The sequence below is a fragment of the Alligator mississippiensis genome, chromosome 1, assembly GCF_030867095.1.
Source record: "Alligator mississippiensis isolate rAllMis1 chromosome 1, rAllMis1, whole genome shotgun sequence".
In the NCBI taxonomy this organism is placed as follows: domain Eukaryota; kingdom Metazoa; phylum Chordata; order Crocodylia; family Alligatoridae; genus Alligator; species Alligator mississippiensis.
The window spans coordinates 350,867,664-350,895,066 of NC_081824.1; the positions used below are offsets into that span (position 1 = coordinate 350,867,664).

At 44.2% G+C, this 27,403-nt stretch overlaps 1 protein-coding gene across 2 annotated transcripts in view; it reads left to right on the plus strand.

Moving 5' to 3' along the window:
• Positions 1–27,403, plus strand: part of RASA3 (RAS p21 protein activator 3) — a 211,317-nt gene that overhangs the window by 111,656 nt on the left and 72,258 nt on the right. For both annotated transcript variants that reach the window (XM_014600460.3, XM_006272479.4), the window contains exon 5: positions 7,421–7,497. In XM_014600460.3, the coding sequence (XP_014455946.1) occupies positions 7,421–7,497 (77 nt within the window). The remainder of the gene's footprint in view (positions 1–7,420; positions 7,498–27,403) is intronic.

A 27,403-nucleotide genomic window follows, 5' to 3' on the forward strand; every position in this document is an offset into this window, starting at 1 on the left:
GGCTGCCTGCGGGAGCTCCTTGCTCACCACCGCCACACCCCTGCCACTGCCTGCGGGCAGTCACTGTGCCCCCAGCCTCTGGGAACACACGGCGTTTGTGAATGCAGCACTATTAGGCCTCAGTAAACTAATTAACTCCACCATAGGATAGTACTTCCAGACGCAAATACTGTCCAACGTCGGAGTTAATTATGCCGCTGCAGCACACATGTAGATGATAACGGGGCTAGTCCCACATTGTAGCACCCTTGTGTCCCAGCCAGCCCCTCCGCAGCACATTGAACTGGGGCGGAGCAGCCCCTGGCTGGCAGGCTGACTAGATGGGTGCACAGAAGGGCTTCAAAACCACCAGGATCCGGCTAGTAACAGTTAGCAGACCCTAAAACAATTTTTGAAGGGCCAGGTATGGAGTAACTGATACTGTTGGATTATACATATCTTTGGATTTAACCGTTTTCCAAAAATTCCTGTGAAAGTGTTTTCAGTGAAAGGTAAGTTAGATAATGATAACATTTTCAGGCATAGCTGTGTTAAGAGTGAAGCATTTAAGTTCACATGTAACTTTTGGCACCAATATTTAAAAATATTGGACAGCGTCTTGTTTAAAATTAATGATGAATGTTCTTTTTAATGGTTGTCTCTTTTTTGAGGGAGAGATGCTTTTTGGAAATTTGAGCCACAGTGATGCAAACAATGTACAGATGAAGACTTAAGCAGTGGCTTTCTTTACGATGCATTACAGGCTTCAGTAGGTTGGCTCGCATTTCCTGGTTGGTCAAAATCCTTTTGTTTGTTCAGACAAGTCTACAATGTGTCATAGGTAGGAGTCTGCCATTTATTTAGTGCTTTTAAATCTTACCTTAAAAAAATCAAACTTGGTGAGCATGGTTCCTTTTTTTTGAGCTAGCTTCAGTCTATGCTAGGTCATTGTAGGCCGTTATGGGTGAAATTCCAAGCTGAGATGTGTAGCCCATACTCATGCTTTGGGACAATTTTATACCAACATTTTTTCCCTCTATGATGCATAACTCTGGAAAAAGCATGGTAGTCTTGAGATTGCCAATTACTGAGGCCACCACTTTGTTTGATCACATGGAAGAAGCTCAAGCTAGTTTGGCATAGTTTTGCAAGAAGAGAACAATCACCAGCTAAGCTGTGGTTTTGTGTGGGATTTTTTTCTCTTACACATTGTGTTTAAATTAAACCACAAATTTGTGACTGCTGGAACCGTAAGAGTGGAAAGTAGCATTTATGTGATTTCAGTTGTTTTACATCTATCTTTTGATATTTCTCAATCTGTAGTGACTAATGGATGGTTATAGTGCCAGCCAAATTAGAATGGGCAAAGAGCGGTTTTTACTGAGTCATTTCAAAAGAGAACCTTGGTTCTATTTTTCACTTTTGGGAAACAGAGCTAGTCACTGCAGTTTCTTGCTAAAGGATAGACTAATATTGTAAATATTGTAAAAACTGCTGCCTTTGCATTTGAAAGTAGATGAATGGACTGGTAGACAGCCACATACTGTATTTTCTTGGGTATAGCATTCTCCCAAATAAGACATGCTTTTGGGAAGGCAGAATAGAGGGGAAAAAAACATGGTTTTTTTTTATGGCTGCATAGAGCAGGGATGGGGCCTAATCTTCATCTGTCTCCCTGCTTAACTAAATGCTGAAATCTTAGCTGGTGTTGAACCCTGGTCTCCATTAGTGGAGCTATAACTTTGAGAAGAGCTACAGAGTCCCCAGGGTTGTGAAATAGGAGAGAGACCAGGAGCAGCTAGAAGAGAGCAAAATTTCCATAAGAAAGGTTAGCTTGATTCTTGGAACATTAAAATGACTGAAAAGGAGATGCAATTGTTAACACCTGTGATGTGAAGAACAGTGAATCATTAAGTCAGTTGATTGCCTCAGCTACCATGATAAAGTCATTGTCTAAGATGTGCCACCACTCCTGCACAGTAGAGCAGAAATCAAAGCAGTGTGCGTTTATTCCAGGGAAAACATCAGCTTATCCATTTGACACAGACTCCAATTTTTTTTTGCTAGGGGGAAATGTGTAGGGGGTGTGGTATGCAAATGATAGGGTAATTGGTTGGATTATTGTGCTCAAAGAGCACAATATCTGAGTGAAAGGAGGAGGGTATTGAGTGTGGTTCTGAGAGGCTCCAGAGTGTGTGTGTTCTGGCTCTGGTACTGGTTAATAACAGTATAATAAACAAGATCCTGATTATTGACGTGACCATCTCATTTGACAACTAGTAGCAGGCTTTCTCTGAAGCCCAGGAGCAAAAACTTTCCAAATACAGGCCACTGGCTGATATCTTGTGGGTGTTGATCTTTAGGGGGCTTGGATCATAGGACCCAAATGAACGTTCTGAGAGCCTGCAGAATGTTCTGCTGATTATTCAAAGTTGATGAGGTGCTACTCATAGCATCTGACACCCTCAGATGGTCACAGGACATCTACACCGAGCACGTTAACTGACCATCACCAATATAAAGAGATCTGGCTGAGACTACCTGCCTGAAGGAAGAGCAGGTGGTATGAACTAATGAAGAGTGCCCTCTACCTCCCTCCTTCCCCACCACTCCTTACACCTATAGACTCTTGTAATTCCCCCATTCTGGCAATTGTACATTGCATGCTAAAGAAATTGTCTAAGAATGTCCTACAGTCCTGCAACAGTTCACATGCACAGGGGCCCTGCCTCTCTTCTTACCATAATATCACTTGGGAAGTCATAATCTTTTTACCCTGGGCTAATTTAGACTTCATGACTTTAGACAGTGTTAATATACAACAACAATGAATTTATGTAGCTTCCATGCATAGGGTCCTGTCGTGTCTTCCAGTTTTGCTAAGCCAACTGTAATTTTAACATTTTCTTCATATATGGATTGGAGGTTGCAGTTAAGTGGACAGTTGGCAAATTTGTAGCTTGCACCAAGCTGAGTGAAATTGCAGACACTCGGGAGAATAAGATTAGGATTCAGAATGACCTTGATACATTGGCGAAACAGTCCAAATTTAAATGAATTTCAATGAGGATAGATGAAAAGTCCTGCACTTAGAACAATCACATGTGTAAATATGGACTGCAGAAAGATTGGCCAGACTGCAATATTTCAGAAAAGGATTTGGGGGTGATAGTGGACCACAAGCTAAATGTGAGCTAACCGTGTCCTGTTGTTGCAAAACAAGCTAATGGTATACTGAGTTGTATTAAAAGGAATGTCACCTGCAAATCAAGTGAAGTGATGTTTCTGCTCTGTCAGTACTGGTGAAGCCTGCCTGAAGTATTGTGTCCAGGTTTGGGCAGCATGCTTCAAGAAAGTGGAGAGAATCCAGTGGAGAGTGACACAAAATATTAGAGGTATGAAAAACATGACTTACGGGAAAGGGTTGGGTAGGCTGAAAGAACTGAGATAATTTAGTGTGGAGAAGAGAATATAGACAGGAAACATGATAAGTCTTCAAATACCTGAGGAGTGGTTAAAAAGAGGATGGTGATAGACTATGTGGCTGCAGGAGACAGGACAAGAAAGAAGGGTGTTAAATTGCAACAAAGGAAATTAAGGTTGGATGTTAGGAAGAACTTTCTCATTGTGATGGTGGTTAAGCATTGGAAGAGATTCATAGATGTTAGGGTTGGAAGGGACCTTAACAGATCATCGAGTCCGACTCCCTGCATAGGCAGGAAAGAGTGCTGGGTTTAGATGACCCCAGCTAGATGCCTATCTAACCTCCTCTTGAAGACCCCAAGGGTAGGGGAGAGCACCACCTCCCTTGGAAGCCCATTCCAGACTTTGGCCACTCAAACTGTGAAGAAGTTCTTCCTAATGTGTAGTCTAAATCTGCCCTCTGATAGCTTGTGGCCATTATTTCTTGTAACCCCCAGGGACGCCTTGGTGAATAGCGCCTCACCAATTCCCTTCTGTGCCCCCATGATGAACTTATAGGCAGCCACAAGGTCGCCTCTCAGCCTTCTCTTGCGGAGGCTGAAGAGGTCCAGGTGCCCCAGTCTCTCCTCATAGGGCTTGGTTTGCAAGCCCCTAACCATATGAGTGGCCCTTCTCTGGACCCTCTCCAGGTTATCCACATCCCTCTTGAAGTGCGGCGCCCAAAATTGCACGCAGTATTCCAACTGCGGTCTGACCAGCGCCCGATAGAGGGGAAGTATCACCTCCTTGGATCTGTTCGTCGTGCATCTGCTGATGCACGATAAAGTGCCATTAGCTTTTCTGATGACTTCGCCACACTGCCGACTCATGTTCATCTTGGAGTCCACTAGGACTCCAAGATCCCTTTCCACTTCCGTGCCACCAAGCAGGTCATTTCCTAGGCAGTAGGTATGCTGGACATTTTTCCTCCCTAGATGGAGGTCCTGTACACAGGATAGGAACCTGCATGAATGGTGGGACTTTGCTGTCTGCTTCTCCCAGCAGATGTCTGGGTAGTTTAGGTCCCCCATGACTACCACCTCCTTAGTTTTTATGGTCTCCGAGAGCTGCCTCAGGAGCCCCAAATCTAGTTCTTCCCCTTGGTGCGGGGGTCTGTATCAGACCCCTACCACCAAATCCCTTTCTCCTTGACCTCGATGTAACCTAACCCACAATCCTTCTACTTTCTCCTCTTCTGATTCTGTTTTGATAAGGGTCGATGTATATCGCTCATTGACATAGAGCGCCACCCCTCCCCCTCTCTTCCCCACTCTATCCTTTCTGTACAGCTTATAACCCTCAATGTGTACTGCCCAGTCATGGGAAGAATCCCACCAGGTTTCTGTTAGCCCTACTAAGTCATTTAGACTACCTGAAGCAGATGTGAAATGGACAGTGTTTAAGAGCATTTTAGGCTGTCTTCTCTGGAATGGCTTAGACAGGAATGGGCTTTCCTTGAGAAGGGGTTTGATTAGATGACCTCTCTAGGTCTCTTCCAGCCCTATTTTTGTGATTCTAAGTGTGCAGAGCTCCTGTTGACTTCAATAAGAGCTATTCCTGTGCAGAATTAGATTCCTAAATAGATTAATGAATAATAAAAACATATTGCACTCTTAATTTTTCAGCTTTGCAGCTGTGAATTTGTTTTATTTGAGCATCATCATTGCCACAGTTACCAGTCTACAAGAAGGTAAATCCACTGACAGTTCTGTCAGTGAAGAACCGAAAACTGAATCCTGGCCAGTCTCTATTGCAACGTTCCAGACATGGTTTGGAAGGAATATGATCCATGAATAAGGAAGTGCTGCCGTTCAGCATTTAAGTGAGCAAACACTCCAGTTGTACCTGTTTCTGCAGAACAGCACTCCTGTATATGTTGATAAAGGGCATTATTAGTAAATGTGCCAGTTTTCAGGAACAGACTGGAGTAGGTTTAGTGTGACTGTTTCTAATAACTAACACAAACTGCCTCACGACTCTCAAAGCTTTATAGCTTCTTGCCTGTATTTGTGCAGTGAGTAGGACTGCAGAGGAATGAAAACCTTTGTAGTCAAGGCACTGAATTTAGGACTTAAGGTATCTGATTTTGATTCATGTTTAATTTGCACTTTAATTTGTCAGTGTCTTTGATTTCTCATTTGTAAAATGAAGGGAATGTGCCTTTGCTCCCACCATTTATTTGCCTGGTCTATTTTTATTGTAGAGAGATCTAATTTATTTCTGTGCACTTGGTGATAATTGGGGCCTCTAGGTATTACTAATGATAGCACTTGTTTTGTCACAAATTGCCAAAAGACAGGGAATGTAACAACTTCTGATTTCTTTAAAACTTACAAATATATATTTTACTGGAGTATATAATTAAATAAACTGATTTATCAAATGCATTTGTAACATTTTTCTGTCTTTTCTTTAAGAGATGCATTATCTGGTATTTTGCAGGCAAGCTAAATGGCAGTGCTCAAAGGTATATTAATTTAGATGGGTCCCTAGGTTTTGCCTAAAGGCATAACTGGCACCAGGAAAAGCATGATGTTTACATATAAGCTGTGTTTTCTGTGAATTAAACAGCCACGCATGTTAGCACAGCCTTACATTAAGGTACACCCACGACTGAGTTTAGTAACTAGAAGTAATGAGGTATTCTGGGACTATTCATAGGATTTGCCTTTTTAAGTGATGTCATGACCTCTTAGTTGCTTTCCAGAGGCTTGTGTTACTTTTTTATGTTTGCCTGTGTTCCAGTTCCTTATAAAAGAAAAACAAAGAATACAACATTTTAATAAATTAAATTGCAAATTGCAGTGAGGTTTGAAACCACTTTTTGCAAATTCAGTTTCTAAAAAAGAAGCTGTTATCTTGCATACCTAATTTGAACTTTACCTTTCAAAACCTGCCTGTAAGTAAGCCACCCATGTATGTTCAGCAAAGCATTTTGAGGAACTCTGTGCTTTCTCTTCAGATAACAATATTATCTTTCCTTTAAGTTACCAGAAATATATCTGTAAAAACATTAACTCCTATATCTTGGGGTTTTCTCTGAAAGGGCATTTTTCTTGAGTATTCCCTACATCTTCACTGCTGCTTCTCAGTGCTTTTAAAAATAAATGATTGTTGTTTGTCTGAGAGACATACAGTGAAGGGGAGAGAAGAAACAAGAGGAAAGAAAGACTACAGCTCCTATGGCCCCTCTGTACAATAAGCAGTCTCAGCTCCCTGTTTTTTATATAGCCAGTGTCAGTGATCTGCTGTGTATGAGCACTGTGTCAGTAGTGAGTATTAAAGTACGTTTTAAGGTAGGATAAGTGACTTTGTGGATTTTTACAGGGTTTTTTGCCCCCTTTCTTTTAAAGGTTGCCTTAAAGGTGGGAGAAAGTGCCACCTTTGCATATATAGACACCTCTGCACTTTCTCCCACCTTTATATATAAAAGCTGACTGACAGGTGTTAGTGGCTGGTTACATTGACAGAGTGAATCTGTGTTTTACAGCTAAGATAGATATGGGAAGGTGCATGTGTGAAGGGCCTTAAAATTAGATAAGAAGTTTTGTTTGAGATGATAGAGAGGGTGGAGCCAGTGGGTGAGGATCCAAGGAATCCGATTATCATGTGCGAGCATTGTTCTCCATGGATGTGCTGCAGTCTTCTTGTAAAGTTCAATATGTTAAAATTAGATAATGGCATAATAGGATATTTTAGTTTCTTAGTCAGACTGGAGAACCTGTATTGCTGAGTTGCTATAACATCCAGAGCTATGGGAAAGGACAAATATTGTTATCTACAGAAGTTAAATTAAATGGTGAGAGGGTTGATTTCACTTGGTTGGGGAAAAATAGCACCTTAGCTGTATAATTGTTTAGTAAACTAATATTTAAACTATTTTTGATGTTGCTGATTGGCTTTATTTCAAGTTGTAAAGTTGCAGCTGGCTGTGTAATACCACAATTTTCATGTGGCATTTTTTCATTGTGTATTTCAGGGGAAAGTCCACCTGGAACTGAGACTGAGTGAAGTCATAACAGACACTGGTGTAGTTTGCCATAAGCTTGCAACACGGTAAGACCTCAAATGTAACAAGAATAATAGAGTCATAAGTATAGTTTGACTATGATTTGTTACCTAGACAGTACTTCAATAAAGGGATATCTTATATTCAAACAGAGTGCAAATTGCATTTAAAAAGAAGAGCTAGCTAAAATGGAATATTTTTGTGTTCTGAACTTAAATTGCCTACTTATTTTTGATTAGTTCTTCAGTTTTATAGTCTTTGTTAAGTTTTTCATAAAAGGACTCCAAAAATATTCTGTATGGTTTTCTTTTTCATTATTTTGAAGTGTTAATAAAGCAGCCATCCAAATCTACATTAAAGTATACAATTAAGGATAACATAAGTATCTTTGTCTGTTGTGTAAAGTATTGTGCTAGCCAAGTGATTTCATCACATAACTTATATAGTGAGAGTACATCACACAACCTGTATAACAAACAGGAGCCCACCATCAGCTGTTATAGGAAATTCAGAATCTTCCACCTCAAATCACTTACCCAGACTAGTCACTTACCCAGACTAGATGAGACTTTACAATGCATATTCTAAGCTAGTAAAACTACTAGCATAACACTCTTCCTTCCCCTGACACTGTCTTTTCTAACTTTAACTTGGCAGATGCATTACTGATATGGTTTCAGGACAATCTGACCCACTTCACTTCACTAGCTGTTTTAATTTTTTTTCTTTCATCTGTGAAACCAGATTCTAATGCTTCATTTTGGGGTTTGTTTGTTTTTTGAAATTAGTGATAGTTTAATTCTTGGAAGGGCAAAGTGAAATTTTCGGTCACCTTACTGCTTTTCATTCTGGGCTATTCAGCAGGAAGCCAAATGTATTATTACAGTGACCATATGTCCCATTTTAGCCAGGACAATCCTGGATTTCAGAGGCTGGTCCCAGCCAACTGTTGGGAATTATAATGGTTGTCCCAGAAATGCAGGGTGCAGTCTGGCCAGGAGTCGGAGAGGTGCAAAGCACCTTGCAGATGGGTAGACGGGCACTGTCCCACCCCTGCTGGGCAGGAAGTCACCCACCCCTGTTGACTTGTGAGGGTGGGAGCAGAGGGGGTGATGGGGGCAGGGTCCCAGATTTCTGTATGCTCAGCCTATGTATGATAAGTATGAACAGCAAGTTCTCATATGGTAACAGTTGTCTGGCCTTTCCTAACTCTTTCTGTCTTCATCTGATTGGACAGCTTTTAAATCCTTATTCAAATCCTTTCTTACGTAGTATTGGATTTAAGACCATTGCTGTTGCTTTAACGGTACATTGGAAAGTGTTTTAAATTGGATTGGCTTGGGTAGTGTTCTATAACCTCGACTCACAAAGTATTGTTTAATAAAAATTAAAAATTAGCATTAACTAAACTTTCAGAGGGTTTGAGTTTCTAACCACTGGGCTCTTGCTGACAACTCACAGCTCCTAGGGCCCCTCTGTCAATTTTAAATCCCATTAGTTATCACACACATTTGGAAACTGGATTGCCAAGAACTTTCTCTTAAGGATCCTTTCCACTGTTCTGCTGTGCGTTCCATAGATGATTTGTGTACTCTGGCTGTCATATGTGGACTATAAACTGCTTCAGTATGCTGTTGACTATTGTAAATGGGAGGGGGCTTTGGCATAGATAAGGAGCCACAAAAAATAAGCATTTGTAAAGCTTGCAGATTCTTTGGTAAAGTTTATGTCTATATATTCTGTTAGAGGAGAAAGGGAAAGAAATCAAGTGAAGAAGAAAAGGAAAGAGGTTTTAGATAACAAACAGCGCTACAAAAAGCAAGCTGGAATTTTTCACGCAATACTTTTTAATTTGCATTTTAGCAGGACGTGCAAAGCCCTTCTTGTGGATTGCTACTCTGTGATTTTTTCCACCCTCTGAATCCTCATTTCCAGTCGCTCATGCACAGTCCAATTCTAATGCATAGCCATATAAGGAGAGAGCACAACAATTTACTTAATAAATATCTCATACTACGATCTGTATAGCTAAAAATTGCCTGCAGAAAGGAGAGAGGGGGAAGTTAAGTTGGAACCTTTCATTCATGATCTCCTTAGTTAAGAAGTTTGAGCTTTGCTGAATGAGAAGCCTGTAACTAGCATTTGAGTTCTGTAGAGGCATGCATCTGGCTTTATTGGGGACAGTGCATGAAAGTGTGTAAAGCAAGTTTGAGACTGGCATTTAGTATCTGCAGTAATACATAGTGTTTGTGACAATATCATATAGAATCTCAAATGATTACAACTGACATTACTCAGAACATCATACTTTTACTGCTTTATTTCATGCATTTTGTTTCTTTCATTTTGGCTTTTCTAAAGTTTTTATGTGCAGTCTTGTTTCTCTATGTACCAGGCATACCATTCTACTTTATCAGTTAGTTCGGAATTTCCTGGCAGTCATAGATCTACCTTAAATTTTCCTGGCTGAGAATTAGGTCTGACCAGAGAACTGACCCTTCGGGGCATCAGGAAGTAATGAGCAGCATGCCCATGTCTCTCCTTACAGTGGCCTGCTATCCTTATGAATATTGCTGCCATCCCCTCCTCATTTTCTACTATCCCAGGAGGTTAAGAGGCCCCAGCTCCAGCCTTCTGTAATGTCAGCCAAAGCAGGTCCCTTTGATCTAAATAAAAACTGATTGAACATGAACATTAAAAGGATTAAACACTGAACTCTTAAACAGTTATAATTTTAAAATGCATAAAGCACTCTGGGCTTCCTTAATTTCTGTAGACAGGGTTGTGGAGGTCCATACCCACTAGTTAGGTAACTTCTTCCTTGAAACCATTCAGTATTTTCATTTAGCTGTAAACCACTAAGCTTTATCAAAGTCCCATGGCCTTTGCCAAATGCCACAGCACAATCTATTAGGCTGGATATATGCAGCAGTGATTATAAGAAGAGGCTTTAACGGATTTAAAAATTACATTGAAAATACAGATGGAGGCACTAGGTAAGCAAGCTGTATTTGCTAGCTGCTGTTGCTGCTCCTGCATGCAAATAAATACTGGGCATGTCTACACATTCATTAATGCTCCTTTGGTAATGCGCATTAAATTTAGTACTTCCATTGTGAGGTACTAGAAAAAGGTGCATTAGCCTATTTAAATGCACACTGGTGAAAGTGGACAGTTTTTCTGTGACTTTTTAATGAGCATTAAAATAGGCTAATGTGCATTCAAGTAAATGTGTAGATACACCCACTGTAACCTATTGATCGCAGTGCACAAGGATTTGTTCATCACCCCCCACTTTCCACCACGGACTTAAAGTGGCTCTAGATAGAACTGCCAGAGTGGGAAGGAGCTACCAGCTGATGCTCATTGAGTTTATTTTGTGAGTAGCCCTTTAGCTCAGTTGGTTAGAACATTCTGCTAATAACACCAAGGTTGTAGGCTATTCCCCAGTGGGACTAGATGATCCTTTCAGCTTTATTTTTCTATGAAACTTATTAGATACAGCAAGTGAAACAGGAAAAAGATGTGAACCATAAGTTTTGATGCTGCAGCCACACTGAGCCCAGGCTTCAGCCTGCTGTTGCCTCACTTCCGCAACAAATAGAATTCTAGTATAATAACTGTCTGTCTGTCTGTCTGTCTGTCTGTCTGTCTGTCTGTCTGTCTGTCTGTCTGTCTGTCTGTCTGTCTGTCTGTCTGTCTGTCTGTGTGTCACACTCCAGGCCAACTACACATATGCTGCCCGCAGGGCAGGCGGTGACTGGCTGGCTCGGAACATTACAGATAGATGGACAGGAGGAGTCAGAGGCATTTGGGGGCCAGGAAGCGGTCCAGGCAGTTGGGGGCACAGCACTGCGTGGCACGCTGTCTGCTGAGGGATGTTCCGTGCCATAGGCCTCTCCCTGCTGCAGTGCATTGCCTGCCGCAGGGCACAACTCGCTCTCTGCTGCAGGCCGTGTCCGTGTGGTACACTGCCTGCCACCAGGCGCAGCATGCTGCCTGCAGTTGGGTGTGGCTGTGTGGCGTGCTGCTGCAAGGCACTGCTGCGTGGCGTGGCAAACTGCACTGCACCTGCTCCCCTTCCAGCCACCTTCTGCTCCCTGCCATCTGTTCTTGGGAGGTACGGTGCGGCGCACCCCTGGACCACATCCAGTAGCAGCAGGAGGTGGCGAGGAGGGAAGTGGGTACGCCCCCATGGCAGCATGCCCCACCCTGCCCTGCCACACCCTTGACTGCCTGTCCTGCTTCCTGGCCCCCAACCACCTCCGCCCTGGGAGGGGGAGCGGTTGGGGGGGGGGGCGTTGCACGTAGCCAGACACCAAGTGGGGGCAGCACAGGGCATGTGTTGGCAGCTAAGGCTGCCATATGTAAGCTTTATGCCACCTCCCCTTTCTGGGAGGCGGCGTGGGGTGGACTGGTGAATGGGGGTGGTGCATGGGACCAGACGTGGAAGAAGCCAGGGGAGGAGGGCATGTGCCTCTCTTTGGACCCCCCCATGCGACGCTCCTAGTCGAGCTGCTGAGCTCTGATTGCCCCACGACCCGACCCAGCCAGGGCTCAGTTCATAGTGACTGGGCCCTGGCCCAGCCGGGTCATGGGGTAGTCAGAGCCTAGTGGCTCCTCCAGAGGCACAGCACCACGGAGCCAAAGGGGGCAGGACTGTGGCCCCCAGTCTCTGAATGGGGCAAGGATGGGCTGCAGCTGTGGGCTGTACTCAGCCTCTGCTTCATGTCTCGTTGCTGCTGCTTTGACAGTGGTGCAGCACCATGCGAGTCCTGCTGCTGGGTGGGCCGGGCAGCGGGGCACATGGTGCTGCACCACTGTCACTGCAGCATAGGTCCCTGGATTCTGCTGGAAGTGGAGGGGAACCCCATCCCCTACTTCCTGGCAGAGTCCCGGGACCTGTATGGCTGGGGGCAGGTAAGTTGACCAACTCCATTGCGCAGGTCTTCCCAGTGGCACATGAGTGCCAGGAACTGCATGTGCACTGTGGGGAGCCCCACGCAATAGAGGGAAGCTGGCTTGGCTGTGCTTCTTGCCACCATATGCAGCTTTGGCTGGAGCCATGTGCCACAAGTACCCCGAGCACTCGCTGCCTGCTGCTGCTGCTGTCACCAGTGGTAAAGCTGTATGCCATTGTGGGGGAGTGTGTAGGGTGGGTCTCCACCCCCTCTCATACTCTATGAACCGACACACACCCTGCCTCCACAACCTCTCCACATATACACACCCCCCAGCATACCCTATGCCCCCCCCACACAGACTTCACACTCCACCATACACATACACCCACCCCCAACCACACCCCACACACAATATACAAGAGTAAGACTTTATTTTTGAGTTATTACATAATCATCTCTATATACGCTACACAAACACAAATCATGACAAAAATATATTTTGTAATGAAATTTAAATATGTTACAGTAGGTGTTTGACTTTTAGTATATTATTTGTTTTTTTTCTGGTTCCAAAATGGCAACCCTCCCCTCCCAAAAGAAGTACTTCTGGGGGCAATGGGAAGTATTTTTGGTGGCAAAGGTTAGGGGTTAGGGGGCAGGACTTCTGGTCCCAAGATGGCGACAGGGGGCAGGGCACCCGTCAAGAGGCAAGGACTACCCTTATGGCTCTTGACAGCTCACCAGAACTCGTTAAGTGGCCCTCCAGCTGAAATAATTGCCCAGCCCTGTTCTAGATAGTCGCATCTTCTGTTACATGCCTGTCTCATAAGCCAAAGGACCCAGTGCCTTCTTGAGCTTCAGAAAGCTTTCTGCATTGTACTTAATACTTCAGACAGAGAAAGATTGCTTGGAATGTTCCTGTGTTAAATAGAGAATTGTGTCCTCAGTGAGGCTGTAGGACCCAACCTGTGATGCTCCAGTTTCATCAAAGTGGCTTTCCTCTTGATTAAGGGCTGTAATATCTCATGCTGAAGTTATGGGCCTCGGCATCACTGTAATAAAGGAGAGTGACCGTATGTTGCTTTGTAGAAATCCCTGGGCCTTACTCTAGCCCCACCAGTGGAGATGATATTTTAAATAATATCTTGACTTCTGTCTGTAGAAGTGCCTTGGGGACTAGGCCTCTCAGCTGTCACTGAATGTCAGTAGGAGTTGGGAGAACCATCTCTTATTCTCCTTTGTGAAGCTCAGCTTCTCTATGTAATTAACATCATTTAAATGTCTATATTTATTTGGAGTCCCTGATTGCTCCTTTAAATGTTACATTATGTCTTGCCTCCCTAAGTTTAAAAAAAGCTTGAAAACATCTGTTCTTAGAAAGTGTTTTTCTCCCTGCCTTTTGTTCTTTTCCCACAACAAATTGACATTGCTGAGTTTATAACTCTTGTGGCTTTAGCCAACCACTGCTGTATTTTTGATTTTAAGTAGCAGCACATTTTTTCTATGAGTGATTTGCAGATCTGCAAATATATTAGTCAGGTTGAAGTTTGTTTGGTTAAATAACCATAGTGGGGAGGGTGTGAGGCTTTTCTGTACAGTCATCACCTGTTACTAGCAGCATGTCAGTGCCCTGAGTGCTCTGTTGTTTCTGAGCAGCTGCGCTGCTATAGGGAGTGCCGTTTGAATACATGGTATGGAAAATGTTTCCAAGGACATGGTGTTGGTAGGGGCTGTTGCATAAACATCTGGTAAGAGCAAATGATTGTCTATTGTATTACTGTGATGCATGCTGTATGATGGTGTGAGTGCTATAAGGGATGAATTCTGACTTGTACATGGAACAGCATCAAAAGGGGCTGTTGGGATAAACAAACCGGGAGGAAACACTGACTAGATGTGAAACACCTGCAACAGTGGTTGGACTATTGACATTAAATGGTTTGGGGGGTGGTGAAGTACCTCTCTGGAGAGAAAGGGAATAGCAATTTGCTAGGGTTGTTAGGGAAACAGGCTAAAACAGAATGGTTCTGAAAGGAATCTGAAGAAGCCTGGTTACGTGGCATATATGGGGAAGACTATAAACCCTAGGTTTACAGGATCTTCTAAAATTTCCATTCTCTTGCGCTGTGGCTTTTCTATTGCTAAGTATATGTTTGATTTTTGAAAAGTCCTGGTCTAGGAAGGAGAGGATTGTGCAATAACTTCAGGAGGCCACTGTGAGGGCGGACAGTGTTGTAGGTAGTTTTGGGACCATTACACACATGATTTTAAGTTAAATTAAACATGGAGTCATGACCTCCCCAGTTCCCTGAAGGCTTCCCTTCTCTAACAAACACCACATATTCCTTTTCTGGTTTGTGTGTCTGATTTGTTTTCATGCAGGTGCCTAACTTCCCAGACATTGGGACAAATAATAGAACCTGGGTTTGATTAAAAAGATGACCAGTGCATCTAACGCTGCAGGTCAAATGTATCTGTTTTCTCTAGTGAGTTTATTTTCTCATGGAAGAATGTAAAAGAAAGAATCCAGCTGTCAGGAACGGTAATGACTCAGTTACAAATAAAACTTTCTATGATGTCTTTTTTTTTTTTCTTTTTGCGGAACATAACAAGACTCACTAACCTCTAATACATTTTTCCTCATTTGCCATGTGATATTTTTAAAATGTGGTACTGTTGCTTGATACAAATCCTAGTTTTGAAAAACAATCACAGACTGCAGGCAGTTGGGAACGTATGATGTAGATGGTTGGGTCTGGAGCCTGTAGATCACATGCTGCTCTAAATAAATTACCAGTGAGTCACGCAGGAGCACAGCAACTTTTTAGCTCATTTTCTCTGGGTCAAATAAAGTTTATTTTCCTGCATGAGATTTGAACTGTATCAATAATAAAATAATGATGGTGCTGAATACAGCTAAACTTTGCTTGCATCAATCACTGCACCTGGCACCATTTACAAAGCTTTCATCTTTTGTTTGTAACCAGTAAAGAATACTAATAGCTAGGTAAAGTAATCTCAGGGTTTCAGTTTCAATAAACATAAGTATGTGCTATAATGTATCATAATGTACCTGTTCTTGACTGCGTATGCTACATCAAAATGTGCCTTTTCCCTTTTATTTTACTGCAGGACTGACTCTTAAGCCTCTCACCTAAGACTTGCCATTGGATCTGATCTGCGATCCCAACAATCATGCTTCATGTCATGCTACACGTGCGTGGCAGTAGGCATGATTTTGGGATTGAGGATCAGATCCTAATCGTTCAGTTTCTACTTGCTAGTGTAAGTTAAAAGCTAGGTGTCCACATGTCTGGTCCCAGGGCTAGATCTGCCACACATTCAATTTAAGGCATCATACAAACCAGCCATAAGAATGTTCTACATGATGAACATTTTTATAGCTTGTTTGCCATTTTAGGGCACTTTAATCACTGCATAAATATAGTGCATAGGGGGAGGCCTTGGTTTTGGTTCTAACCATGTGTGGTTTTTTGTAACCAATTGAAAAAAATAAAAAACATCTGGACTAAGATTAAATCGTATGTCATGGCATCAGGTACTTTATAGTGCAGCATTGCAGAGAAGAAAAATGCCGGTCCCTAATAACGCAAGATGTTTTTCCCTGCCACCCAAATCAGTCCCTCTTCTCTTTCATCACCACTGAAAGCTCTACAGTCCTGCCTATTATGCAACCTGGATAGTCCCTTTAAATTCCCTATCCCCATGTATATCCCCTCCCATTTCCTTGTTGTCCTCTTTTTAAGCCTTCTACCTAGTGTAAATGTTACTTATGTATCCTCCTCATATTTGGTGTTCCTTCAGTGCTGTCCATCTGAGCTTGAAGCTCACCCCACCCCTTTCCTGATGTTCTAGGCAAATATCTTCTCATTATTTGCAACCCTAATGACAGGCATGTGTTTTGTTAGGCCTTTCAGCAATGATTGACCCCAAGTAGGAAATGGTGTTTTAAAGTCTGTCCTATGTTGAGATTAAATCATTACCTGATCATGCAGTGCAAAGTTGGATGCGTAAGGCTGCATTTTTAGTGCATAACTCGAATGAGTCTATTTTAAATCAATCTATTTCAGTACTACATGCCAATATTTAAATAATTTGAGAATGCTTCCTCTCAAACACAACAGTAAGCATAGCCTGAATTTACAAATTGAGACTAAATTACTCAAGCATATATCCTTTTAAGAATAAATGATATAACATCAGAAATTATGTGAGGTAACGGTGTTAGTGTAGGCTGGGGCTTGGGGTGCAATGCTGAGGCAGCCATGTTTACTGCAGGTTTCTGAAGGGGTGAATTTTGTAAACTGCAGCTGGCCAGAGCACAGGGATTTGCATAATTATAAGAAGTGTTGCTGGGAGATACCTCTGCAAGGATCACACAAATCTGTCTTCTTACTGTCCAGAATTCCTTTACTGAGTATGAGGTGGGGAAGGGCAGGCAGCAGCTCCAGTTCTGGGACTGAAGCTGCAGCTGCCTCTGCACCCCCCAACCTGCCAAGTCCTCCCCTGTATCCTCAAGATCCCGCTTTCCCCAGTCTTCTCCCTCCCCACTCCGCACTGCTTCTTCCCCTCTCCTGCACTCCTTCTTACTTTTACTCCGTGCTCTGTGCCAGCACTCTGTCTTCTCTGCAGCCTGGAGCATGGAGGACATGCTTCAGCCTGGCCATGTAGCAGCAGGGCCAGCTCTAGGCTGCTGCTCTGCCATAGGCTCAGTGCGGCATGCTGGAGCAGGGAAGGAACCTGCTAACCCAAAGCAAAGGTAAGTGGGGGATAGAGATTTGCAGCGGGTGGGAGGTGGGGGTGGGATGGGAAGAAGTGGGGCAGAGACACAAGGCTGTGGAAAATGGGCACAATGAGGGGTAAGTGAGGGTGGGGGACAGGCAGTAGGGGGCAAGCTGCCTGCTTCTTTTACTACTTGGCCCCTTACTTTCTGTTCCTCATTGCTCCCTCCAGTGCCTGCCTCTTACTGCCCTCTACCACATGCCTCTCTACTGCCTCCCTTACAGTCTGTCCCCCTACCACCTGCTCCATTACTGCCCCCTTCATCACCTCTCACACCTCCTCCTGCAGGGGTGTGTGTGTGTAGGTGGGAATGAGCTTAAGATAGTCCTCCAATAATTAGATTCCATACATGAAAAATGATGATAATAAATCTATAATTTTTCTATGTCTATAATCCAGTTATTGGGGGGAGTTGTTTCAAATTCAGTATCATCTTGTATTCAGGTAAGTATGGTACTACAAGTGATTTAGGGTACAATATTTCTGCAGGTGTTTGCTATTGAATTTTACACCTTAACTTATATGAGTATTCTTGTTCTTTTGTCTAATTTTTTGGGTATTTTGGGCTTCTATGAAGCAGAATCATAGTTTTTCAGGAATACCATTCTTAAGGTGCAGTGGATACCTGTGACAGAACACATTCCACCTATTGTGAAGGCCTCCCTTATGTCTTTACAACACCACCTTATGCTGTACTCAGGTTCGAATGCCACCACTCTGAGGAGCATTCAGAGCCAGGAATACTTGCCACAGACCACTGATGTGAAGAGCTATTTTGCCTCTTCATTGAGTGCAGTGCAATCCCTCCATCCTGCAGGACTGCTTTTGTGCTTGTCCTTATTCAGACTGCCAGACAGGTTCCTGTGGTCTTACCCACATTACATCTGCATACAAGTGCAGTGTGGCCTCCAATGAGACAAGCCATTTCTAAAAATGCTTTGGAAAACGTCAATAAAATGAAAGCAAAATGATGCTGCTGTCACTGACTTATCTGTGACCTGATATCATTAGTAGTTATTTGTATTTGTAATGCATAACTGGATGGATTTCAAACCTGACAGATCAGTAAGGTGTGCCACTTATTTTGCATTAAAAATTCTCATTGCTGACAGTGTATTGATTTGCTGCACTTTTTTCATCTACAATTTGTCACTTCCTTTATAATGGATGCCAAGAAAGGGTCCTGTTCCAAAGTAGATATCTAGAAAACCTATCTTTTGAATTTAGAGCAGCACTTGAGATTTTATTCAGAGGCCTAACCTGTATCAAGTGGCTCTATGACATACACCCTGCATAACATAACGGAGCTAAGTAAGTGTATGTGCTGTTTTAACCCTGCAGAACTGAGGTTGTCTTGATCATCCTTGGCATGTAATATTTTTATTGTTTTAAGGCAACTCCTATAAGAATATTGTTCTGGGATATAATCCAAGCTAACATTACACTGTACTCTGAAAATCTTTTACTTAACTGCTGTTAGTAGTACTACATAAAATAAAGGTGAAAGAGTATTTTTTTAAAGTAAATTAACAGTAATTAGGTTGGTCAGTTTCCTTGTCCAATCTTATTCCCCCTCTCTCCGTTCCAGTACTCCATCAGGGAGTCCTTGAGTCAGTTTGCGTTTTGAGAGAGCAGATGAAGATGAGAAGGGAAATTTATTTTTAAAAGACAGTGTAAGCATTGGTGATTGTAGAAGCATAGAAATTGGCCACAGAAGCAGCTGTAGCATCTGAAAGTTCTTTTAACTTATTTTCTGTTGGCTTGGTTCCATGCTGAGTGTTACAATTTTGTGGAAATACAGTAATCTTATCATAAACTCCATATAGTTGTCCTGGAAGCTGCCCCTTACAGACTTATTGGTCCTATTTGGATTCATCCTCTAGGCTTTCTAATTGATAATCAGCATAAACTGAAATAGTTTGAAAGGAATAGAAGTATATTTGTATTTTGACTTAAAAAATTTTTTAAAAAAATGAAAAATCAAAGTACACTTGTATGAACACATGTGCGTGCGTATTTTACATCATGAAGCAATTTTTTTTTTGTAACTATCAGGTTCTGTACCTACTACTATTTTGCCCTGACCCAGATGGCACGTTTTGGGCAGGATAAAGAGCAGCTGTGAAAACTATTGAAAATACCAGCCCAAACCAATAAACATTGTTTTAAAGCAATATAACATTTTACTCCTTTAAGTATTTAACGTTCTAAACTATATGTTTCTTCAGTTAGGGTATAGTTAATTTTATTTATATTTAATTTCTTAATATAATGCACAAATGTAGGTGCTGGCCTCCACTGAGTTAAAATAATTCTTCAAATCCAGCCCGTTTTCTGTTCTGAAGTGGCACACAGGAACAGAAATCTGAATGCTGATAGTGACCTCAGAATTCCTGCAGTAGAAGTAAATTTTCAGCTGAAGACTGCAAGGCCAGGTTCCTTACCCACCACCCTTTTGCCCTTAGATGGCATGTTGTGGGGAGGATAAAGAGCAGCTGTGCCCTACTAATTCTCAGCACTTCTATGGTCCCTTAGGAAACCATATACATAGTTGACAGAAGTTAGAGCAACTATTGGCTGTTCTTATGCTGGGCAAACAGAGTCTGGTCCACTGAATCAGGGGACTGAAAACAATTCCCCATTTTCCTTTCTCTCCTATCCTGAGTAAATCAGACCTTAGGGAGACCAATGTTCTCTGAGATACTAGTTCAGACTGTTTTCTACATTGAACATACAACCAGGGAGAGTAAGTAGGGAAGATGTTAAATGGGTACTATTAACTCTAAACCTTTTTCTCTGCAGTACACAGTAGCTTGTACCCAAGTTTAGTAAAATATTTGTAAAATGAGCCACAGAGCTTCTGGGACCACTAAAATTGATATTTAATAAATCTTCAAGCTGCAAAAGTTGTAGATTATGAGGGTGATGATGAAATATTTGGGAACTACAGACTGGTCAGCCTCACCTCAGTCCCTGGAAAAATCATTGAGTCCAATCCACAGGGAATCCATTTCCAAGTACTTGGAGGAGAAGATAGTGATTAGGAACAGTCCAGCATGGATTTACCAAGGACAAGTCATGCCTGACCAACCTGATTGCCTTCTGTGATGAAATGACTGGCTCTATGGATGTGGGGAGATCAGTGGATGGGGTATATCTTGATTTTAGCAAGGCTTTTGATATGATCTCCCACAACATTTTCACAGGCAAGCTAAGGAAGGTTGGATGAATGGACTGTAAGGTGGATAGAAAACTGACTGGAGTATTGGGATCAGAGGGTAGTAATCAATGATTTGATGTGTAGTTGACAGCCAGTATCAAGTGGAGTGCCCCAGGGGTCAGTCCTGGGGCCAGTTTTGTTCAATATCTTCATCAGTGACCTGGAAGATATAATAGAGTGCACCCTCTGCAAGTTTGCAGATGACACCAAGCTGGGAGGAGTAGTAGATACACTGGAGGGTAGGGGATTGGATTCAGAGTAACCTAGACAAATTGGAGGATTGAGCCCAAAGGAATCTCATAAGGTTCAACAAGGACAAGTGCAATGTCCTGCACTTAGGATGGAAGAATCCCATGCACTGATACAGGTTGGAGACTGAGTGGCTGGCAGCAGCTCTGCAGAAAAGAACCTGGGGGTTACAGTGAACAATAAGCTGAATATGAGCCAACAGTGTGCCCTAGTTGCCAAGAAGGCTAATGGCATACTGGGCTGCACTGGTAGGTGTGTTGCCAGCAGATCAAGAGACGTAATTATTCTCTGTTCAGCACTGGTGAAGCCACACTTGGAGAACTGTGCTCAGTTTTGGACCCCCCACTACAGAAAGGATGTGGACAAATTGGAGAGAGTCCAGTGGAGGACCATGAAAATGGTGAGGGGTCAGAGGCACAAATGAGGACAGGCTAAGGGGATCAGGGCTTATTTAGTCTAGAGAAGAGGAGACCGAGAGGGGATTTAATAGCAGCCTTCAACTAGCTGAACGAGGTTCAAAAGAGGATAGAGCTAGACTGTTCTCAGTGGTGTCAGATGACAGAACAAGGAGCAACTGTCTCAAGTTGCAGCAAGGGAAGTTTAGGTTAGATATTAGGAAGAATTTTCTCACTAGGAGGGTAGTAAAACATTAGAACAGGTTACCCAGAGCGTGGTGGAAGCTCCATCCTTGGAGGTTTTTAAGACCCGGCTAGACAAAGCCTTGACTGGGATGATCTAGTTGGGGATGGTACTTTTTTGAGCAGGGAGTTGGGCTAGATGACCTCCTGAGGTCCCTTCCAACCTTAATTTTCTACAATTCTATGAAATTGGCAAGCTCACATTAAAAAGTTTAATTGGGATATTCCAGGAAACTGTAGGCTAGTATGGTCGCATAACTAATGTCAGTCAACATGATTTAGGGCAGGAGTTGTCAACCAGGAGTATGTGTACCCCTGGGGATACTTGGGAAGGCCCCAGGGGGTATGCGGTGGCAGCGCAGAGAAGTGGGGGTACTTGGGAAGTGGCGGTGTGCGGGGCAGAGCCACCACCACCATCCATCACTCCATTCCACTGCTGCTGTGCGCCACTTTCCCATGCTCAAGTATCCCCATTTCTCCGTGCCACTGACTTTGTGTCTGACTGGCCGACAACACCCTCTTCCCACTCCGGCACACGGCAGCTGCCCCCACCACCATCAATATACTCAGTGCAACTGCCACGTGCCAGGGGAGAGGGGATGCTGATGGCCAGCCACACGTGAAGCTGGTGGCGTGAAGAAGTGGGGATACTTGGGCACAGGAAAGCGGCGCATGGTGAGACCACCACCGCCATCCATCACTCTGTGCCACTGCCATGCACCGCTTTCCAGCACCCAAGTATCCCCGCTTCTCCATGCTGTTGGCTTTGCATGTGGCTGGCTGTCAGCATCCCCTCCTCTCCGGTACACAGTGGCAGCACTGAGTGTGTAGATGGCGGTGGGGGCGGCCACCATGTGCAAGCTCCCCATGCTGCCGCTATGCACTGAGGGGAGAGGGTGCTGACGCCCAGCGGTGACACGAGAGTGTATAGATGGCGGTGGAAGCCACGTGTGAGCTCCCTGCACTGCCAGCTCCGTATCTGGCTGTCTGTCAGTGCTCCCCCCCGCTGCTCTGCATCCAGAAGGGGTACCCTGCTTTAAAAAGGTTGAAAAACACTGATTTAGGGAAATTGAGTCTTATGTTTGCGTGAGGTCCCAAATTTGGTTGAGAAAGGTAACTGTAGACATAATGTACTTAGATTTCTATGAGGCATTTGCCTTAATGTTATATAACATAAGGATTATAGGAGAGTAAGGCGTGAAGGGACCTCACAAGGTCATCCTATCCAGCTTCTTGTGCAAGTCAGGATCATCCCTGACTAAACCATTTCAACAAGTGTCTGCCTAAGCTGCTTTTGAAAATTTTCAGGGATGAAGATTATGCACCGTTTCTAGGTAGCCTATTCCAATGCTTGACCACCCTCATAGTCGCACCTAATCTCCAACCTAAATTTCCTCTGTTATAGCTTGAGGCCATTGTTCTTAGTCCCCTTACAACCACAGAGAAAAGTTGTTTCCATCCTCATAAATTCATAGATTGTGAGGCTGGAAGGGACTTTGGGGGATCATTGGGCCCAGCCCCCCTGCAGCAGGCAGGAAAGGCAACTGGGAGTCAGGTGACCCCAGCAAGGTGGCCATCCAGCCTCCTGTTGAAGATTTCCAGGGTAGGCAATTGCACCACCTCTGGAGGGAGCTGATTCCACAGTCTGGACACCCTAACCGTTAAGAAGTTTTTCCTAATATTGAGTCTGACACTGTCTTCCAGGAGTTTGTGACCATTACTCCTGGTTGTCCCCAAGGGTGCCCTGGTGAATAGTTGTTCACTGAGCCTTTGATGTACACTCCTGATGTAGCGGTAAGCCACTATCAAGTCTCCTCTCAACCTTCTCTTTTTCAGGCTGAAAAGTCCAGATCCCTCAGCCTTTCCTTATATGGCTTGCCATGAAAGTCTCCAAGGGTGGCCCTTCTTTGGACTGTGTTGAGCTTTACCACGTCCTCTTTGAAGTGTGGTGCCCAGTACTGGATGCAGTATTCCAGCTGCAGTTTTACCAATGCTGAGCAGAGTGGAAGAATAATTTCCTTGGTTTTGCTGGAGATGCATTGATTGATGCATATCAGGGTATTATTTGCCGTGTTGGCTACAGTGTCTCGTTGCTGGCTCATATTCATACTGTGGTCTATTATTACCCCCAGGTCCCTTTCATTCATGGTGCTGGTCAATTTGATGTTGCCAAGCCTGTAGGTATGTAGGGGTTTTTTGTCCCCAGGTGGAGCACTTTACATTTCCCAACATTGAACTTCATCTGACTCCCATCTGCCCAACTTGCTAGCTTGTTCGGGTCCGCCTGTATCTGCAGCTTATTTTATTGAAGGGAAACTGGGTGACAGTGACCACGAGCTGATCACCTTCACCATCTGCCGTAAAGCTGGCAAGTCAGTAATACAGAAGTCCTCAACTTCAGGAAAACTGACTTTGACAAGCTAAGGGGGCTTGTCAGTGAGGCCCTAAAGGGCCACAACCCAAAGGGGAGGGGAGTTCAGGACAAGTGGTTGCTCCTCAAGGTAGCAATCCTGGCTGCGCAAGCAAAGTCCATCCCGTCTCAGAGGAAAGGCAGCAAAAGGGCACAGCAGCCCCCTTGGCTCTCCAGGAAACTGGCAGACCTCCTGTATCTTAAAAGGAAGACCTACAAAGGATGGAGGACTGGAACAACCACCAAGGAGGAATACTCTGCTTTGGTCTGGACCTGCAGAGAGCAAACCAAGAAAGCCAAGGCTGCGATGGAACTCCAGCTAGCTACAAATATCAAGGACAATAAAAAGTCCTTTTTCAGATATGTGGGGAGCCGGAGGAAAAGCAAGGGCAACATTGGACCCCTGCTAAACCAGATGGGACAACTGACAACTGATGCCCATGAAAAAGCAAACTTGCTAAATGGGTACTTTGCATCAGTTTTTCACCAGTCCCATGGGATGCCCCTGCCCACTGTGGGTCAGGGAGGCCCGGGTGAGGGAGATTCCTTGCCCTCCATCGAAGTTGACCTCGTGAAGGAACACCTTGAGAGGCTGGATACCTTCAAGTCAGCTGGCCCTGATGGTTTACACCCCAGGGTACTCGATGAGCTGGCAAGCATTGTTGCTCAGCCCCTGGCATGGATCTTTGAGAGCTCTTGGCACTCTGGTGAAGTGCCTGAAGATTGGAAGAAGGCCAGTGTCATGTCTCCCTTCAAGAAAGGGAGGAAAGTAGATCTGGCAAACTACAGGCCCATCAGCCTGACCTCTACCCTGGAGAAGGTCTTGGAAAAGATTATCAAAGAAGCCATTCTTAACAGACTAGCTGACGGCAATATCCTGAGGGATACCCACAGCGGGTTTGTTGCAGGTAGGTCTTGCTTGACCAATCTCATTTCCTTTTACAACCAGGTGACCTATCACCTGGACAAGGGGGAAGAGATTGATGTTGTATATCTTGACTTCAAAAAAGCCTTCAGTCTGGTATCCCATGATCACCTCTTGGCAAAACTGGCCAACTGCGGCCTCGGGTCCACCATGATCTGCTGGCTGGGGAGTTGGCTCTGTGGTTGGACCCAGAGGGTGGTAGGTGAAGGAAGTCAATCATCATGGTGCCCTGTGACCAGTGGGGTCCCACAAGGCTCTGTCCTTGGACCTGTATTGTTTAACATCTTCGTTAATGATGTGGACATTGGAGTCAGAAGTGGACTGGCCAAGTTTGCCGATGATACTAAACTCTGGGGTAAAGCATCCACACCTGAGGGCAGGAGGGTGATCCAGGCTGACCTAGACAGGCTCAGGGAATGGGCAGATGAGAACCTGATGGTGTTTAACATCAAAAAATGCAAGGTTTTCCACTTTGGGAGGAAAAACCTGTAGCATCCTTATAGGCTCAACAGTGCTACGCTAGCTAGCACTACAGATGAAAGGGGCTTGGGAGTCATGATTGACCACAAGATGAACATGAGCCTTCAATGTGATGCTGCGGCTAGTAAAGCGAGCAAAACACTGGCTTGCATCCATAGATGCTTCTCAAGCAAATCCTGGGACGTCATTCTCCTGTTGTACTTGGCCTTGGTGAGGCTGCAGCTGGAGTACTGCGTCCAGTTTTGGGCTCCACAATTCAAAAAGGATTTGGAGAAGCTAGAGAGTGCAGAGGAGAGCCACACGTATGATCAGAGGTCAGGAAAACAGACCTTGTGATGAGAGGCTAAGAGCCATGGGACTCTTCAGCCTGGAAAAGCGCAGGCTCAGGGGTGATCTGGTGGCCACATAATTTTAGCTACAAATGTCCAACTCGGGATCCTTAAAATTCTGGTTTATTAGGCAGATTGAAACACTGTAATGAAGTTAAATCAGAAACCTTGGGGCTGGTCCCCTTCCCCCCCCCCCCCCCACACACACACAGTAGCAAGCTACAAGAGTCGGGTATACCTATCCTACAAGCGCTGGAGTCTGCTGTCGATGGCCAGTCGAGGCTTCTTTCAGCGTGGTGTTATCCTCCAGAAGGGGATCGCCAGCTGGTCCTTCTGGCTGGACAGGTCGGGTGCTGGTCAAGTTGGAGATCAAGAAGGCGCCACTGAGGGTCACTTTTCACTGCTCTTTTATGTGTCCTTGGCAGACTTTGGTAACTCCCCAGTGTTCAGGTTTGCCCAATCCAGGGGTCGTTGACCCTCGTAGGACTTCCCCCTTGTGGCTACTGGATGGCATCTGTCAGCCCCAGAGGTCGTCCGCATGTACATGCAGGTTTGGGAGTCCGTTGATGAATTTTGAATAGGGCTCTGGGAGCGGTCGATCTGGAGATATTCAGCCCAAAAGTTGGTCCCCGGCGTTGATTAACTCAGGCCAGGGCTTCTAGCCCTTGATCAGTGACATTTAGAGATGTCCTGGTTGCAACATTGTCTTCTGTTGATTTCTTCCATTGGTTGATCTGTGGTTTCCCTAGGTGTTAATTGCCGTCTGCTACTGTGTTACACATTCAATCACTGATTCACTCGCTCTTTCAGGGGCCTGCCTGATACAGGGAAGCAGCAGTTTGACTCCTGCCCTTGTTAACATTGTTACTAAACACATTTATAGTTGAAAGGTGAGGAGTATAAAATATAAGCTACAAATGCCATGGCACACAAATAGATAAAAATACCAAAATACGCGGGGAGATACAAAATGCACACATACAAATTTTAAAACACAATTCCTTATCTTAAAGTGAAAGAGGAAGGAAGAAAAGGTAGAAGAGGAAAAGCATATTCAAAGAGGGGAGAGCAAATGCAGGCAAGAGGAAAAGGGGGGGCTTTCTGCTACACTATAAGCTTTTCAGGGGTGCTCATCAGGATCTGGAGGAATGTCTGTTCACTAGAGCGCCCCAAGGGATGACTAGATCGAATAGTCACAAACTCCACCGTGACCGATTCAGGCTGGACATAAGGAAGAACTTCTCTACTGTCCGAGCCCTCAAGGTTTGGAATAGACTGCTGCCAGAGGCGGTTCAAGCACCCACTTTGAACACCTTCAAGACACATTTGGATGCTTATCTTGCTGGGATCCTATGATCCCTACTGACTTCCTGCCCCTGGGACAGGGGGCTGGACTCGATCCTTTGGGGTCCCTTCCAGCCCCAATGTCTATGAAATCTATGAAAATCTGTGAAGCGTGACCATGCTTCCCCATAGCTTGGTGTCATCCGTGAACTTGGCCAGTGAGCTCTTCACCCCCCATCCAAATCATTGATAAAGATGTTGAAAAGCACTGGACCAAGCACCAACCTATGAGGGACACCACTGGCCACTTCTCACCAAGACAACATACATCCATTCTTTAGAACTCTCTGGGTCCTAGCCCGCAACCAGCGCCCTACCCACCTAACTGTCTCATGGTTAAACCTACAATCCTCCAATTTCCTGACGAGAACATCGTGGGATACTAGATCAAAGGCCTTTGGAAGTCAAAGTATACAATGTCAACCTCCTCTGCTTATCGAGTTGATGAGTTACCTGATCGTAGAAGGAGATGAGGTTGGTAAGACAAGCCCTACCCATGACCAAGTCATGCTGGCTGTCATTCAGAATTCTACGTTCTGCAAGCCTGTCGCAATAGGCTCCTTGATGAATTTTTCCAGGATTTTCCCTGGGATAGAAGTTAGGCTGATTGGCCTATAGTCATTATAATAATTCTTCAAGTATTTAAAGACT